The 16270-nt window shown below is 33.3% G+C and overlaps 1 protein-coding gene across 4 annotated transcripts in view; it reads left to right on the top strand.

Annotated features, from left to right (window-relative positions):
- The window catches only part of SEMA3A (semaphorin 3A), a 507688-nt gene extending 492301 nt beyond the window's left edge, over positions 1 to 15387 (top strand). For all 4 annotated transcript variants that reach the window (XM_081244273.1, XM_081244271.1, XM_081244270.1 and 1 more), the window contains 2 exons: positions 10124 to 10266; positions 11624 to 15387. In XM_081244273.1, the coding sequence (XP_081100399.1) occupies positions 10124 to 10266; positions 11624 to 12079 (599 nt within the window). In that variant the 3' untranslated portion in view covers positions 12080 to 15387. The remainder of the gene's footprint in view (positions 1 to 10123; positions 10267 to 11623) is intronic.
- Positions 15388 to 16270: the final 883 nt, after the last annotated feature.

Raw genomic sequence — 16270 nt, 5'->3', positions numbered from 1 at the left:
ACATACTGTAGAGAGGAAAAATAATTGCTGTGTTTCAATGTTACTGAGTCTGTGTATGTGTATAAAAACAACCCCAAATATGGGAGGAAATGGTAAAATAGTTCAAGAAGCCCTGCAGTAGTAAAAACATTCCTTTTTTTAAGGCCTCTTTATTCCTTGTCTGCTTGTCTTGCTAATTGACCAGACATAAAAAATACACACCATAGGGCTTCCCTGGTGGCGCAGTGGTTGAGAGTCCGCCTGCCGATGCAGGGGACGCGGGTTCGTGCCCCGGTCCAGGAAGATCCCACATGCCGCGGAGTGGCTGGGCCCGTGGGCCATGGCTGCTGAGCCTGTGCGTCCAGAGCCTGTGGTCCGCAACGGGAAAGGCCACAACAGTGAGAGGCCCGCGTACCGCAAAAAAAAAAAAAAAAAATACACACCATAGATTACAGTAAATTTCAAATGTTTGGAAACTAAGTCAGGCATTCCCATATGGTCAGACTGAGTCTTACCATTAGGAATCAGTGAATTATCTTGGAATAGGTGATGTCAATCTTTGAAAGTAAAATGGGCAGTAATCCAGAGCTCAGCCCTGTTAAATCATGTATGTTGCCTTGCTAATGTCCCATCTCACATTGAATAAAATATATGTGCTCATATGGAAACATATAAAGATATGAGATGTTTTCACAGAAACTGCTAAGCAACCTGAAGCCAATTATACACTTCAGGACCATCAGTTCCAGCTGTAATGGTAAACATATTCTGTAAAACTCTATATTTTACATCCCTTGAGGTTTTAATAGAGGGACTGTATAAAATAAATCAGAATTAAGGTGGAAGACATTTCACTCTCGATGAAACCTTTAACACTTACTCAGTGCTCTGTTCGCTCTCTTGTAAAGGCAGCACTAATGGTGAGCTGGACTGGGTGAAACAGAAGAATCCAGCTCCACTTCCCCTTGGTCCAGCACACTCTCCCCCGTCACTAGTAGCCTTTTGCCTTGGGAAATTTCAGTATAAAACCCTAAATATATCTGCTAGCAGATCTTCTTGTCTTCCCATTCACTCATGCACAATGCTAATGAGAAACCGCCAGTATCTTCCCTTTCTTAAAATAACTGTTGTGCACAGAATTGGAGCTTCTCTGACTTTGCATTCAAGAGCGTAAGTGGTTGAGTCAATTTACCTTTAAACTACCTCTCATTCTTCCTTCTTTACTAAACAAGCTGTACTATGATCTACATGTCCAGAAAGGAAAAAGCTATACCAGAAGTAACAATTTTTGAAAATTAATATCTTAGATTTTTGCATCTGTGAAATATTTTACGTCCTAACTTCTACATTAATGCCATCATTGAATTTCACTTTGTAATAGTTCTCTTGGCTGTTCTACATACATGCATTTCCTTTCCAACAACCCACAGTAAAATGTTGGCAGAATTCAACCTTCTTCATTATCTCCACAACTAGTTCATCTCAATTTATGTCTTGGTTAGCATAATTTAAATGAAATCATTCCAAAATTGTTCCAAAATTTCATAAAATATCTCTGGCAGTGTCATCTTTATGGTGTGCAGAGCTGTAAATTTAGTATTTTGGAGCAATGCTAATCTGGTCTGTGCTTTAGCTTCTTTTATACATGTAGAAAATCCAACTATGAGTCTGAGCATTTGGCCCCAAGAGAAGCCTCAAGATTTGATAGATGAGCTGATGTCAGTCCTAAAAAAAAAATCCCTAACTTTAATAAATTACCAAATTGTATGAAGTCTAAGACGTCACTGAATGTAAGATGCACCATTATTTTATGTACTGCTTATATAGAAAAACTGCCCCAAATGGACAACCTAATATATGGTCCCAGCATCAAGCCAGAACGCAATATGTTTCAGTATTGGCACAAAGGAGAAATAAATTCCCAACCGAAAGAAGATAGCAAAGAAATTTGCCTGTTTTACTCCTTGAACCACAAAGGTGGTCCTTATGAAGGTTTAATTTCTGAATTCACACCAACGGGGTGGACCAAAAGCTTCAGACAAAACTTTAATTTAAGGAGCTATCAACTTAGTAGGGTCTCACGTGTCTGGAAGAAGTAAGAACAAATTATTTCTGGAAGAAAGCAACTTCAACTCGGAGAACAACTGTAAGACATTCTGATATCAGAGATGTTAAAATATAAAGAAGCATGCATCCTAGAATGAAATTATTATAGTAGTGTCTTCAATAACTTTTGTAAACCTTTTTTGAAACTGTTTTCACTGGAGAAAATCAATCATCACCACAGTAGTCTTCTGACATTACATTAGGCCAATAATCCATTTATTCATAGTAAATGTATGCGAGACCTGCACACACATCCTGAATAAGAAGAATAAAAGGTTTAAAATATTTTGTGCTATCATTGTTCCTTATTAAAGCTTTTGAATATGTCATCAGAGATCACCCAACTGTTAATACACCTATAATTTAACTATTGTAAATGAAAAGTTCTTAAACATGCTGTATTTTTTTAATTCCAAAACTTATAAGGAAAACATATTAAATAAAATACAAGATGGTATTTTTATTATTGTTTATGGAAGGTTTCTACTTCAGCAAATGGGTCTTTTCCATCATCTATCATATCTCTTGGGAAAATGTAAATTGAACATTAAAGTTCATGTTTCCTTATTTTTAAAGGTGTAAATTCCCATGGTAATTCTACTCTGCCATGTAAATTATATGTGTTTTCTTGGTAAAGAATTTGCTATAAAGTCATGAAAATAAAACATATCAGACATTTAATATAGACTATACAGTACAGTAGATATCTTCATATTGGTGTTGCTTTTTAAAATAATTGAGTTTCAGCCCTCCCTATACTAAGAAGCATTGAAGCCTCTGATATCCCAAGATTATTAAGCACGTTATTAAAATGGCTTCATAGTTAACTTCAAAACATGTCAATTTAATTTTTGTATTTTAAATCAATATATACCTTAAAAATAAGATACTAGCGATTCTCTCTACAATAATTACCTATGAACAATAAAATTAAAATATCCTAGTCATATCTCTCTGTTTATCCATCTACCTATCTATACACTGACAAGAGCATTTAAACACAAATCCACAGGTATCTGTGAATTCAAGGAAAGCTGGAAACTCCTTGAATTGTAAAATTCGAAGTGTTGTATTCTGGTTAATAATTATTTCCCAGCACCAGAGACAGATCTTAATTTAGGGCATAAAACAAAATAGCTTAAAATTTAAACTTATTTTAGCAATTTGATAAATTATAAGTTTAAATTTTCTCTAAGGTTTCATTAATTGAGTCTTTTTTGCACTTGAGAAATAGATATATTGAGCATATGGACTTTAATACATATGCACACATTTCTAAGCACATGTATGCATGCAAACTCACATGCAACAAACATTTACTGAGAAACTAGCTGGTATAAGCATCACACAAAACACTGGAGAAATATTATACTAAGCATTATTTTGATGAATAAACAACTAGTACCTCTGTTACATAGCTGTAAATTTGTGTTAAGTGCACTACAGTATGAGATTATTAAATCAGTTGTTAACCATCTTAGTATTCAGTCAGGCCCAAAATACACATGAATGTCAAGGATGAATGTTAAGGATGAATGAAACTTTTGTCTTCTTTTTTTATTTTTAAATATTTTATAGCTTCCCAAGAGTTATTGATTCATCCATGAAATGCCTTTTCAGCTACTGCTGCTTTAGGAGATATTTATTATTCATCCACTTGAAGTCAAATTGGAGTCTCTTCTATTGATAAAGTACCTGTTGTATTTCTGGAGAAAATAATCTAGAATCCAGTAAGAAAAATCTAAGTAATGTTGTTTATAATAAGAAGTGCATATCTCCAGCTTTCTGTGTCACCATGAGTTGGTGGACAACATTTCCTTTCCTCCTTTGCTTGACCTTTTACATTGAATAATATTGGGAAAAAATTTACAGTGTAAGTTATTAAAATTACAGTGTGATGAAAACAAGTGGAATTAGATTTCTCTTTATGTAGTTTGGCAACTAATTGAATTTGCTAAATACTTAAAATAATTTGCAACTATTTTCCCTCTCCCAACTTGTTTCATTATTTATGAAATTCAGCTTTTTAATAACCTAAAGGGGGAGAATATCAAAAATGACAGCAGAGATCAAATAGTTGAAATCATATATGGTTCACTACCTCACCTATCTCTGTCTTTTCTACATGAAATCAAATTTTCTAAGATTTTTTACATTATTAGCATTTCAATCTTGGGAGACATTTATGGGGTTAAAATGGAGAGTGAAATAAATGGAAAGCTGAAATGTGATGCCTTCTGTTTCTGCTATATTGGAAGAGAATCAAATACTAAATAAGGCCTTTAGCAACATGATATTTCTGGCCAAATGATGGGTATCTTGACTTTTTGTTGTTACAAAAGGAAGCAATTTATTTAACTTCTTTCTTTCCTCCCATTCTTTCTGCCTTATTAGCCTCATTTCATTTTCATAAATTATCCCACTGAAAAAGGAAATGGTTAATTGAAGATTGCTTCCTTAAAAACATTATTTCTTGTCATTAACAGCTGCAACATATTGTAATATGTGTTATCCAAACACACTGTGATGCTTTAAAAATAATTTTAATGTTCTCAATTATTTTGCTCTAACTATTCACTTCAACCCATAAGAATTCATTATGCCAATTTAACAACTCACCCTTCTTGTCTACTAGTAATATTCATGACAAAAGTTTGTATTCAAAATCATTGCTTTCTAAGTATGAAAATAGTTTTAAATTGATTACAATGAGATTGCTTTCTTTCTGGAAAAATTACTTATTGGCATAGACATCGTTTAGAGATATAGGTGTCCCTGGAGATATGAGAATACATTCATATAATTTCTCAAATATCTTTCTCTTATTATCCCATATTTGAAATTTTTGATTTTGGAGTACACTTGATTAGTCATCATCATCTTCTACCATATCTCAAGTCAACTCTTTTAACATTATAAAACTTAACAAATTTAGAAGACTTGAAATGTTTACAGTGCAATAATGTATTCTGTCATAATGAGGGTTATAAACCCTATGCCATTTTTAATTGATTAAACTCTTAATCATTTAGGTAATTATGATAACTGTGTCTTGAAAATGGCAAAGTTACATGAGATTTCAGCTTTTAAATGCAGAGTAAATTGTTACCTGGATTTGCCATTTAGCAAACATCAGCTAAGGGTTTACGACTACCTTGTGCCCAAATTGTGGAACGCAAAGTATGAGGGAGATAATCAGATTAATAAAAAATTGTAACAAATAAGACTACATGTGCTCTAAAGATACATGTAAAAAGAGATTTTTTGAAAGCATAGAAGCAGTACTTTTTTTTGATACAGATGAGAGAGCAGAATTGATGCTGGGAAGGAGTTCATAATTTGTCTTATTAGGGCTTCTCAGTAAAGGATTTTAATTTTTGAATAAACAGTTGAAACTATCACAAGAACAGCAATAACAATAATATCACCTCGCATATTTATGACTACCTCTGTATCCAGGCAATGTACTATTATTTGTATGTAGATATATTTTAATAACAAAAAATATTTAAGGGGATTATAAAAAGTATATGTTATCTGTAATTGATAAGTGACCTAATATATTTCAGACAATTTGCAATTGTTTGATTAAAAGCAAAGATAGGATAAAGGCAGCAATAATGTCACACAGGCAAAGCAGATATACTGACAGAGAACAAAACCAGACATGTGACAAGAACATATTTACTAAGTTGTAAGGGTAAGACATAAATTTGTCGAATGGGTTTTTTCAGCCAATGTGGGGGGAGAAATATGATCAAGTGGTGAGTCACAAAGTTCATTAAAAAATTCAGTTGTTCAAGCGAATCTCAATAATTCCTAAAAACTAACATTAGAAAAATTTCCCAAAGATGAACACCATAGTCAGCAACATTGGGACATAAACACAGTGAGCGAATCCATAGAGTATTGCTTATGGGTTCCCTCAACATAGATAAGAGGGACCCCACTCAACAGGATTCAATAAAATCAATTATATCATGGGGTTAACACAATGTGTTTCATGTAAACTGCTCTTGGTTCAACTATAATCCAGAGAGAGATTTTAGATTAGATTTATCTGTATGTGCAAGATTTCATGTCCTTCAGGAAATCTTTAATCAACAATGTTTTCTCAGGTGAGCTTTTGATTTATATTGTGTATTTATGAGTTCAACAGTATATGCTCTGAAAAATACTTACAGTGCAGCTATATTCTACCCCACCATTTCTATGCAGAGCTATTTGCTTTAATAACAGTCAAAATGATAGTGTATTTGGCATCCAAAAAAATTGAAAATCTAATAAGTTTAGAAGTCAAGAATCAAAATGTTGTTCCTGTTTGTTAAAAAAAAATTTTGAGAGAAAGGGGAAGAACGAGACAGAGATGGGGGTAAAGGGGCATGGGGGGAAGAAAGGAGGGAGAGAAGAAGAGAGAGAAAAACATATTGTTATTAGACCCCTAATGTTTCCTATGTTGTACAAAATTTACTCAAGTGGTTGGGATAGAAGGGTCAGAAAAGGGAATGGATATTTACTGAGTGCCTTCCAGTAGTCTATTGGGTGTAAGATCAGCTGAAGGATATATTGTACAACATGGGGAATATAGCCAATATTTGGTAGTAACTGTAAATGGAGTGTAACTGGTAAGAATTGTATAAAAATAAATTTAAAACTAAAAATTAACTAAGATATTTATTGAGTATCTGTTTATAAGGTGTCAGGTGTGGAGAAATTAACAGAAAAAAAATGTTTACAGGGTGTGACATCAAAGCACCCAAATATATGAATGCTTGGCTGAGGCCACTTTAAATGAAAGTTCTGGTCCTAAATTAAAAGTTGCTGATAGAAACATTCTACTGCAGAGGAATTAGGAGAAACAAGTGTATTCAGAAGATATTTAGTTTTTTTCCATTTTTTGGCAATGGTCGCAGAATCTAACAGAACATACAGTAGGAGACTCTCAAACCAAAGAAAGAGAGTAGTACCTCTGCATACTAAGACTGATAGTTAATATGACAGGACTTTTAGCTTCACTGCTTACTAACTAGAAGATTTTATTTTGCTTTCAATTTCGACAAAGGAGAGAAAGAAAGGGCCAACTTAGAGGGGAATGAATCCTTAAGGTATTGGCAAGAGTAGTTATTAAGGCACCAAGACAATGAACCAAATTCACCAGTTGTGCTTCTTATCTTATTCAGGTGGGAAAGTATCTGAATGTCATGATATTTCTTGAAGTCCATGGCCTATTGCTATATTAAACCAAAAACAACTTGGTATAAATTTATTAGATTCTACTATAGATAAGTAACATGAATATTTCTTAAATTCAAGAAACATTTACTACTAAGAGAATTCTTTTCTTTAATGGGCTTTGGGAAACATTTGCAGTCACCAGAGGTCTTGGAGAGAAACTAAAAACTAAGCAGATTTCCCAAGACTCTAGAGGTGACAGAAAGCTCTCTATGGATCAGTTAGAATGATTAATTTAATTGAGAATACAAACAGTGACTTCTTTGACAATGTACCTAATAGATAATTTCATTTATATTAAGCTCTATTATTTCTTATACAAGTTACATTGCTTTTCTTATCTGTGTATCAACTAATGTACTGAAGGATTTATACAGATCTCTATGTTTGAGAGCAATAACTTATTTATACCTTAGATTTCTATAGATATCTATAGTAACTTGGACAAATTAGATGAGAGACAAGTCAAGTATTATCATAAATTTCTACAAGAAAACTAGACCTGAGAGGCATGGCTGGCAAGACAGAAGATACTGGTGGATAACCATACTGTTTGTCTCTAGATCCAACTGATTTTCTTCTGTGTTATCATGCTGTCATATATCTGATGATTCAGTAATATGTAGATATTGAATGAAAAGTTACTTCCAAAAAGTAATAGGATTTCTTTTTTTAATTAAATATTTTTTATGTTTTTATTTTATTGGAGTCAGAACACAACATGAAATCCACCCTCTTAATAAAATTTGAAGTATTGTTCACTGTAGGCATAATGTTGTATAGCAGATCTCAAGATCTCATTTATCTTGCATAACTAAAATGTTATACCCATTGACTAGCAACTCTCCATTCCCCTTTCCCCCCACCCCTAGCAACCACCATTCTACTATCTGCTTCTACGAGTATTTACTACTTTAAATACTTCATCTAAGTGGAATCGTGCACTATGTGTTTTTCTGTGACTGGCTTATTTCACTTAGCATGTCTTCAAGTTTCATCTATGTTGTTACATATTGCAGAGTTCCACCTTTTTTAAGGTTGCATAATATTACAAGTAAAATAATTTCTAAATCAAAAGAAGTTTAAACTGCAGAACCATTAGCAGAAAAAAATGCATTTTATGTAAACTCTAAAGACCTCTGTGACAAGGCTTCTAATTATTCATGGTAGCTCCTGAATCGCAGATCTTCCAGCTCGTGTTGGACATAGACACTCAATTCATCTCTATCCAAGGAAGCAGATGTCTTGCAAACTAGCACAGCAACATGTGCCATATCTATTCAATCAAAGATACACTAATAATTTCAGAGGGAAAAGAAAAACACTAGTGTATGTATATATTGACACACAGATATACATATTTCCAACATGAAATAAACTGTGACTTGGAATCAGTTAAATATTGTTTCTTTACATTTCACTCATTTCCTGTTTTTTATTATTTCTAGAGTATTGATCTTTTAAATAAAAAGAGACAGATACTTCCCAGTATTAGAAGAGTTTTGTTTCACACCTAGAATAATAAAGGAAAAAACACTGGGATTGACATCCCTGGAGATAGCAAATGCAGGCAGAAGGTTGACTATAGGTAGGGTGAGAATAGGAGATGATGGCCATAGGCTGTGTACGGGAATTGGATGGAAGCAGGATTTTGGAAAGCTTTAAACTTAGAGCAAATCATACTGTCTGTGACAGACAGAAGTACTCAGATAGTTATAACAAGAGTAAAACTGTCAAAGTGATGCAAAAAAAGGGGGAAACATTTTTTTAATTAAAAATCTAGCTGAGTTTGAAGAAGAAAGCAAAAATTTTTCATCTGTCTACACTGTCAGCCTTCTATGCATGTGAAAATATATTTATTATTTTCTAAATTAATTTAATGAGTTCCAGATTGTACAGGATGTCATAATGGAAACAGGATTAAACAAAATAAGGAGTTTTTTTTCTCTAAATGAGTTTTACCTAGACGCCCCGTGGTGTACTTTTGATCTTAACTGTGTTTCATTTACCACATTGAAGGAGGTTACATAAAGGGTAAAATAATAGAAACTTAATCAGGAAACAGAATTTCTATTGCTGCATTTTATTATATACTCTTGCCGTATTCTTTAACCTAATTCTTGAAAATAATAAAAGATGTGTCATTTTAAAATAAGGACAATTGAAACCACATTGCATTATAATTGTGCATCTTTCTTCTGAACCATCCCAAACATTTCACACCAATTGATCTTCAGATCAAACTTGTGGATTATTTAAGGGTTGTTGGTGGGGAGTATAAACTTCCTGAACTCTACCTTCTGTAAAATACTAGATAAATATTACTGGCTGGTAAATTTAATTTTATAGATGAAAAACAAACACAAAAAGGCAAAATTAAGTTCTCAGAAATGGACTCTTATTTCCAAAAACCCAATCGAATAACTTTTCTGCTGGAGAATTGTGGCAGAAATTCACTGGCACCATTAGGGCATAGAGTTTTACAATGAAAATAATATCTTGGAGAGTATTATCATGGCATATAAATGTATAGTTATACTGCACACATGACTGATTTTGTTAATGTAATGCTATTTTCTGGTAGACAAATCTCTGTATATGCTTTATATAACCCATACCGAAATAATTAGTCTATTCAGTAGACACTTGAATTCTGAAACCTTGTCATTTCTGCTATCTTCAATCAAATTGGAAAAGACTTCCAACTTGGCAACAAATTCATCTCCTGAATTTCTGAATAAATACTTTGGAAAGTTGAGTTTACTTCTCTAACATTTTCTCATTTCATTTCCTCATCACCGGCCAGATAATCACCATGGCCACAGCTTTGAAGAAAGAATCATCTATGGAGTAGAAAATAGTAGCACGTTCCTGGAATGCAGTCCAAAATCACAGCGAGCTCTGGTCTATTGGCAATTCCAGAGGCGAAATGAAGAGCGAAAAGAAGAGGTATAGGAAAGAAACTGACTGGATTAATTCTATATGACATATGCCGTTAAGAGATCCCAGCATGGTTGACTTGAGAGGGGAAAAAAAGTACTGTGAATATTTATTCTTTTCTTAACATACTAGTACTCATTCATTAAACAAGTATTAATTGAAGGCTGATTTTATGACAGGCTTTGTGATAGGAATTAGAGAAACAAAGGTGAACTGGTAAGAGTTTTGTCTCAGAAGTTGTTTGCGGATATATTTTAGACTTCTTTTTTCTTTCTGGAGTTATCTACAAAACAATTATGTTATCTACATATACAAGAAAAAAATCTAATCCTTCTACTAATTTTAACTTTTGTTCAATTAATTCTCTCCAAACATGTTTTCCTTTCTCCATTAACTTCCTTCTCAAATGGGAAGGGGCAGTTAAGGGAAAGGAGCAGTAGATTTTGGATAAAGGATCTGAGGTCCAGTTATGAACTCTGATGTGAACTGTGCATGTAGTTTTACACAAATCTTCCTACTCAATGGATCCATTTATTCCTCTGTAAAATTTTAAAAAATATATACATAGAAAATCTCAGTGAGGACTCTGAGCCTTTAAAACTTCTTAAAAAGCATTAAATAGGGTAACCATAGTATGTAGGTGATTTGTGAGTGTACAGTGTGCAGACAATTTTACAAACATAATCTGAATGTAGAAGTAAAAGTCCTTCCGTTATCTCCTTTGACAGTTGAAGCAGTCTTCAAACATGTGATCACATCATATAAATGTTAAGGTTGATTTTATATATTACCAGCTTTGGCTTCCAGAGATCTCTTTTGTAAACTGTATTCAAAATAAAAGTGAGATTAGACATTGAATAGCCTATCTTCATGTCACATCTAAGACTTAGGAAACTGAATAACTAAGTAAGCATGCAATCCCGTGTTTTTTCTGGTTGCTCAACTGCTGAACTTCTTCTGTTTTTCAAACCTTATTATTCTAATGCATTGCTTTCTAGTATCATGTTTCTGTATTTCCAATTACAATATTCAATGTTAACTTTCTCCTATATTTATATAGCTTATTTCAAATTTATAAAGTATATCTTTGTCCTTTCATCCCATTATCTTGATCACTTTAAATTATTATGAGAAATTCTATTAAGACAATAGACAGCAATATTTTGCAATACTTCTTAAAAACAATTGGAAGAAATTTATAACTCTTTTCCCTGATAGGAAAATGCTATCATTTCTCTTAAACTAGAAATTTTATTAACTATGAAAATGTGTCTCAGTACACAGCCTAAATTTTTGCTGAGACAGAGTTTGGAGCCTATATTTCTTGTAAATATGTATGATTTTACTACATCTTTTCTTTTGCTAGATCAGAGTGGATGATCATATCATCAGGACCGAACAAGGCCTTCTATTGCGTAGTCTGCAGCGCAAGGATTCAGGCAATTACCTCTGTCATGCCGTGGAACACGGATTCATGCAAACCCTTCTTAAAGTGACCCTGGAAGTCATCGACACAGAGCATTTGGAAGAACTTCTTCATAAAGATGACGATGGAGATGGCTCTAAGACCAAAGAAATTTCCAACAGCATGACACCTAGCCAGAAGGTCTGGTACAGAGACTTCATGCAACTAATCAGCCACCCCAATCTGAACACAATGGATGAGTTCTGCGAACAAGTTTGGAAAAGGGACCGAAAACAGCGACGGCAAAGGCCAGGACATACCCAAGGGAACAGTAACAAATGGAAGCACTTACAGGAAAATAAGAAAGGTAGAAACAGGAGGACCCACGAATTTGAGAGGGCACCCAGGAGTGTCTGAGCTGCATTACCTCTAGAAACCTCAAACAAGTAGAAACTTGCCTAGACAATAACTGGAAAAAATGCAATATACATGAACTTTTTTCATGGCATTATGTGGATGTTTACAATGGTGGGAAGTGCACCTGAATTCCACCAATTATAAGTTAAGTCCATGAGTAACTTTACTAACAGGCTTTCTTCCTAATACCAACACTTTTAGAGGTCAGGTGAATGCAGATGTTCACACTAGTGACTTAATATTTCCTATGAGATTTCACTATACAGGTTTCGCTTTCTTCTCTGCCTGAGAAATAAAAATGTCATTTGCCATGTTGCCATCTAAAGAAGAAAAACTGCATCAGCAAAGCCATTTTATTGAACTAGAAGTTTTAAACTGCATGGATTTACTAAGCTGATGAATATTCCAAAACACTGTTGGATTCAAGGATATTTTTTGTCTACCAGCACTCGTGTTTATATATACAGGAGGAGTAAAATGATACTGAATTAAACGGTCTGTGGAAATATGAAAAACATAAACCATCCATCATCCAGAAGAAAAATGGAATACACTGATCTACTACTGATGTCTTCTTCCAGCTTTGATCTAAAGATGTATTTTATTAAAACTATAATTTAAATGTACCATGACAAATATGCAGAAAAAATTAGCTCTTTTCTAAGCTAGAGTAGGTTTTTGTCTTACAATTATTGTGCTATGTAGTTTTTGTTTTTAAAAACTCCAATTGTGTGCTGCTTTTTTTAAAACGTTTTCAGTTTTGCAAGAGGAATAACCAATATTGTCCTAGAAACATATATACATCATTAACAACTAATTCCTAAAATCTGGATATAAATTATGCTTTATTTCTCTGAGGAATTAAAAAAAAACACTTTCCCTTCTTCAAATATTATCTAAATTAATTAGAACCTGCATAATGTTCTTAGAAAAACAGAGCATTTAACCGGAAAAAAAAGAGAAGAAAGAAATAGATTTGTAAATGCATTTTCTTGTACCTAATGGATCAACAAAGAGAAAAGGAACTGCATATTTCATGCAACTAGTAAGCATTGGTTTAATTTAATGTTAATAGAAAATGTCTTAATTCTGCGCTTGTATTCCTGCCTGATATTTGAGACATAAAAACTCTCTCTCGTGACTCCATTTGGAATTTTATCTGTCACTTAATTTTTTTGAGAAGAGGGAGATCAGTAATACTCAGAACAACCTCCTAAAAGCAAATTTCCCAACTCTGTTTACATTTTTATCAGCTGCCTCTTATCTCACCTTGTTTAAGACAATTATCTGTCTAAGGAACACATGACTCTTTTCAGGTCAGTGGGAGTGACTTTTATACAAACTATTTTCCAGGACACGGCTCACACTTAAAACATGTAAAGCTCTTTGTCTCCTGCAACAACTTATAAAATAAGATAAAAGATTATTAATTAAGGGCTTGCCTGCTTCATTGTCCTAAGATGATTCTTTGAGAATCATTGACTTCAAGATGTATAAGACCTTCAGCATTGCAATGCAGTTTCTTTTGCACTGCACTCATCTTTCCAAGAATCCCTCTCTGGGTCCTTCGTCACGCACAAAAATGCAAAGGAAGCATCTTATTGCTAATTAATGAAAGCAGCATTGAAATTCTAACTCTAGCTGTCTTGGGATTCTAATTAACTCAGCATTAATTTCTCACCTCAGACTACAGTGAATTCTTTAAAAATTCTCTATCAGCTGAAATGTTTCACAGATGGAAGCTCATGTTTCAGTTTTAATCATTACTTTGAATAAATGATTTTTTTACGTTTGTTTCAAATGGGAGCCTAAAAATATTCTACATTCAATTTTAGGCTCCAGTGATTAATACAGTGTTACTTTTAGAAGTACATCCTCAAATCGTAGCTGAATTTTAAATTATTTGAAGGACAGACTCCTGTAGAGGAAAAAAAAAATGTTTGAGATATAAATCAAAGAACCAAGAGTGCTCCAAAAATAGGTCATTTAAAAATTTCTCATAGATTATCTTTACTAAAATTCAGTGTTGCATTTTATTCTAAATTTGCAACTGAAACATTTATTTGCAATAACAGAAGTATCATTTCTAATTAGTCCTCAAAAATAAAGGATTTGAAGGGGTAGAGATTGTATAACTTCAGGGGTGCCTTCCAATATCTGAATGCATTTTGTTTAGCATTATGAAATACCCATAGAGAGAATGTGTAGATTTCAACTAACAGAAACAAAAGCAAATCCACTGACATGTCTTTATAAATCATCAGGTCTGAGTTTTCGAAGAAAATTATAGATATAACATGCAGGTAAATAAGTCTTATTACAGTCATAATCTTCTGCCAATGTGTACTGAGGTGGGCAGTTTGCACAAAAAGTAATGAATGTCCCATTTAATTCAGTTCCAATAGACTTTGGCTTATGCATGTATCATCAGAGTTGAAACTTTGTTAAGAGACTCATGTGACCTTGAACAGATTATTACAGCAATCTTAAAATAGGAAAAAGGTACAGCACAGCAGAGAAATTATGGCCCATTTGAAATCAAACGCAAAATGTAAATGTACACTTACTGCTACATTTTATGTATTATTTAGTGATTTTCAGTGGTATGTGTTTAATATTTTTGCTACCTACACATTAGGCAAAAGAGATGTACATAATTTTGAAAAGAAGAGGAAGGACAGTGTAAAATGCAACTTTTTATAGGTACTCCATTTCAGTGTGTTCAACATCATCCTAAAATGCAAGATTTTCCCACATAGGTAACAAGGTGGCTTATGTGCTATTTAAGGGCAGAAGCTGTGTGCCCATTCAATCAGCATGTTTTTTGCCAGGTAGTAAATATGTTCCATATCTGTATTTATCATTGCATTTCAGATGGGAACTAGAAAACTGGAGAGAAAAATGTAATGAAACTGCTGCTGTAAATTATTCCTTTTAGCATGTATTCAGTTGCTAAATACACATTTCTTCAAAATATTTGAATTCAGATGTCTTTACTATTCCATGTAGCGTATAGTGTCAAGGAACATAAGTTTAGAAAAGGTTGAGAACCAAAGTCAGGTTGCTAGCAGATTTCTTCATTGTAGTCATCTGTAAACTGGGCTCTATACTTATGGAGATGATGTGAATTTAATGCCCTTTAAATTAAATACTGTTATTTTGTGCCATACTTAAAAAGCAAATGTGGGGATGAAATTCTATAGTGTGTCATTATCATAATCAGTTTGGTTTCATTCTGGATCTACAAAGACGCCTGATAATTATTATTGAAATTGCCTATCCTGAAGGTCATAAGTAAGCATTTTATTAATATGCTTAATATGCAAACAAATCTTTGTTTTATGAGTTAATTTTTTAAACACAATCTGTGTTCACTTTAATGGAAATCTATCAGGTTTCATGGTTTAAAAGACACACGTAACAAATTGGATTCAACATCAATGTTAAAATGTGTTAGAGATAAATTGGCCTAATGCCAAAGACATCATGCTTTTTATTTTAATTTTGTTTGTAATAATTATTTAAAGTCAATGTTAATGTTTGCAAAATACATGTTTCCATAAAGAAGAAAACATTTTTCGAAAAGTCTGCAAAATCCTATTAGTTTGATTTGTGACAATTTTTTAATTAAACAATAATTTAATTACTTTAATTAAAGTAATTAAATAAACATACTTTTTAAAGTTAATATACTAAGAGGACCTATACATGAAAGAGAGAAAGAAGCCACAGAAATGGTGCCTCATATAGTATGGCCATTTTCACAGTCAACCTGACCAAAGAAGACAGCTTGGTTTTCATTTCAAACATGCAAGCACACACAGGCAGAGGCAGAGGTACCAAATCAAACTAAACTAAAAAAAAAAAAAGGATTTTGAATATAAAGGATTTGGGCTTTTATTTTATTTTTTAACATCTTTTTTGGAGTATAATTGCTTTACAATGGTGTGTTACTTTCTGCTTTATAACAAAGTGAATCACTTATACATATATCGCCATATCTCCTCCCACTTGCATCTCCCTCCCACCCTCCCTCCCTATCCCACCCTCCCTCCCTATCCCACCCCTCTAGGTGGTCACAAATCACTGAGCTGATCTCCCTGTGGTATGTGGCTGCTTTCCACTAGCTATCTCTTTTACATTTGGCAGTGTATATATGTCCATGCCACTCTCTCACTTCATCCCACCTTA

The sequence above is a fragment of the Mesoplodon bidens genome (assembly GCF_964165515.1).
Source record: "Mesoplodon bidens genome assembly, chromosome: 9".
In the NCBI taxonomy this organism is placed as follows: Eukaryota; Metazoa; Chordata; class Mammalia; order Artiodactyla; family Ziphiidae; genus Mesoplodon; species Mesoplodon bidens.
The sequence above is the reverse complement of the archived record's forward strand: the minus strand, read 5'-3'. Positions and strand labels throughout refer to the sequence as shown.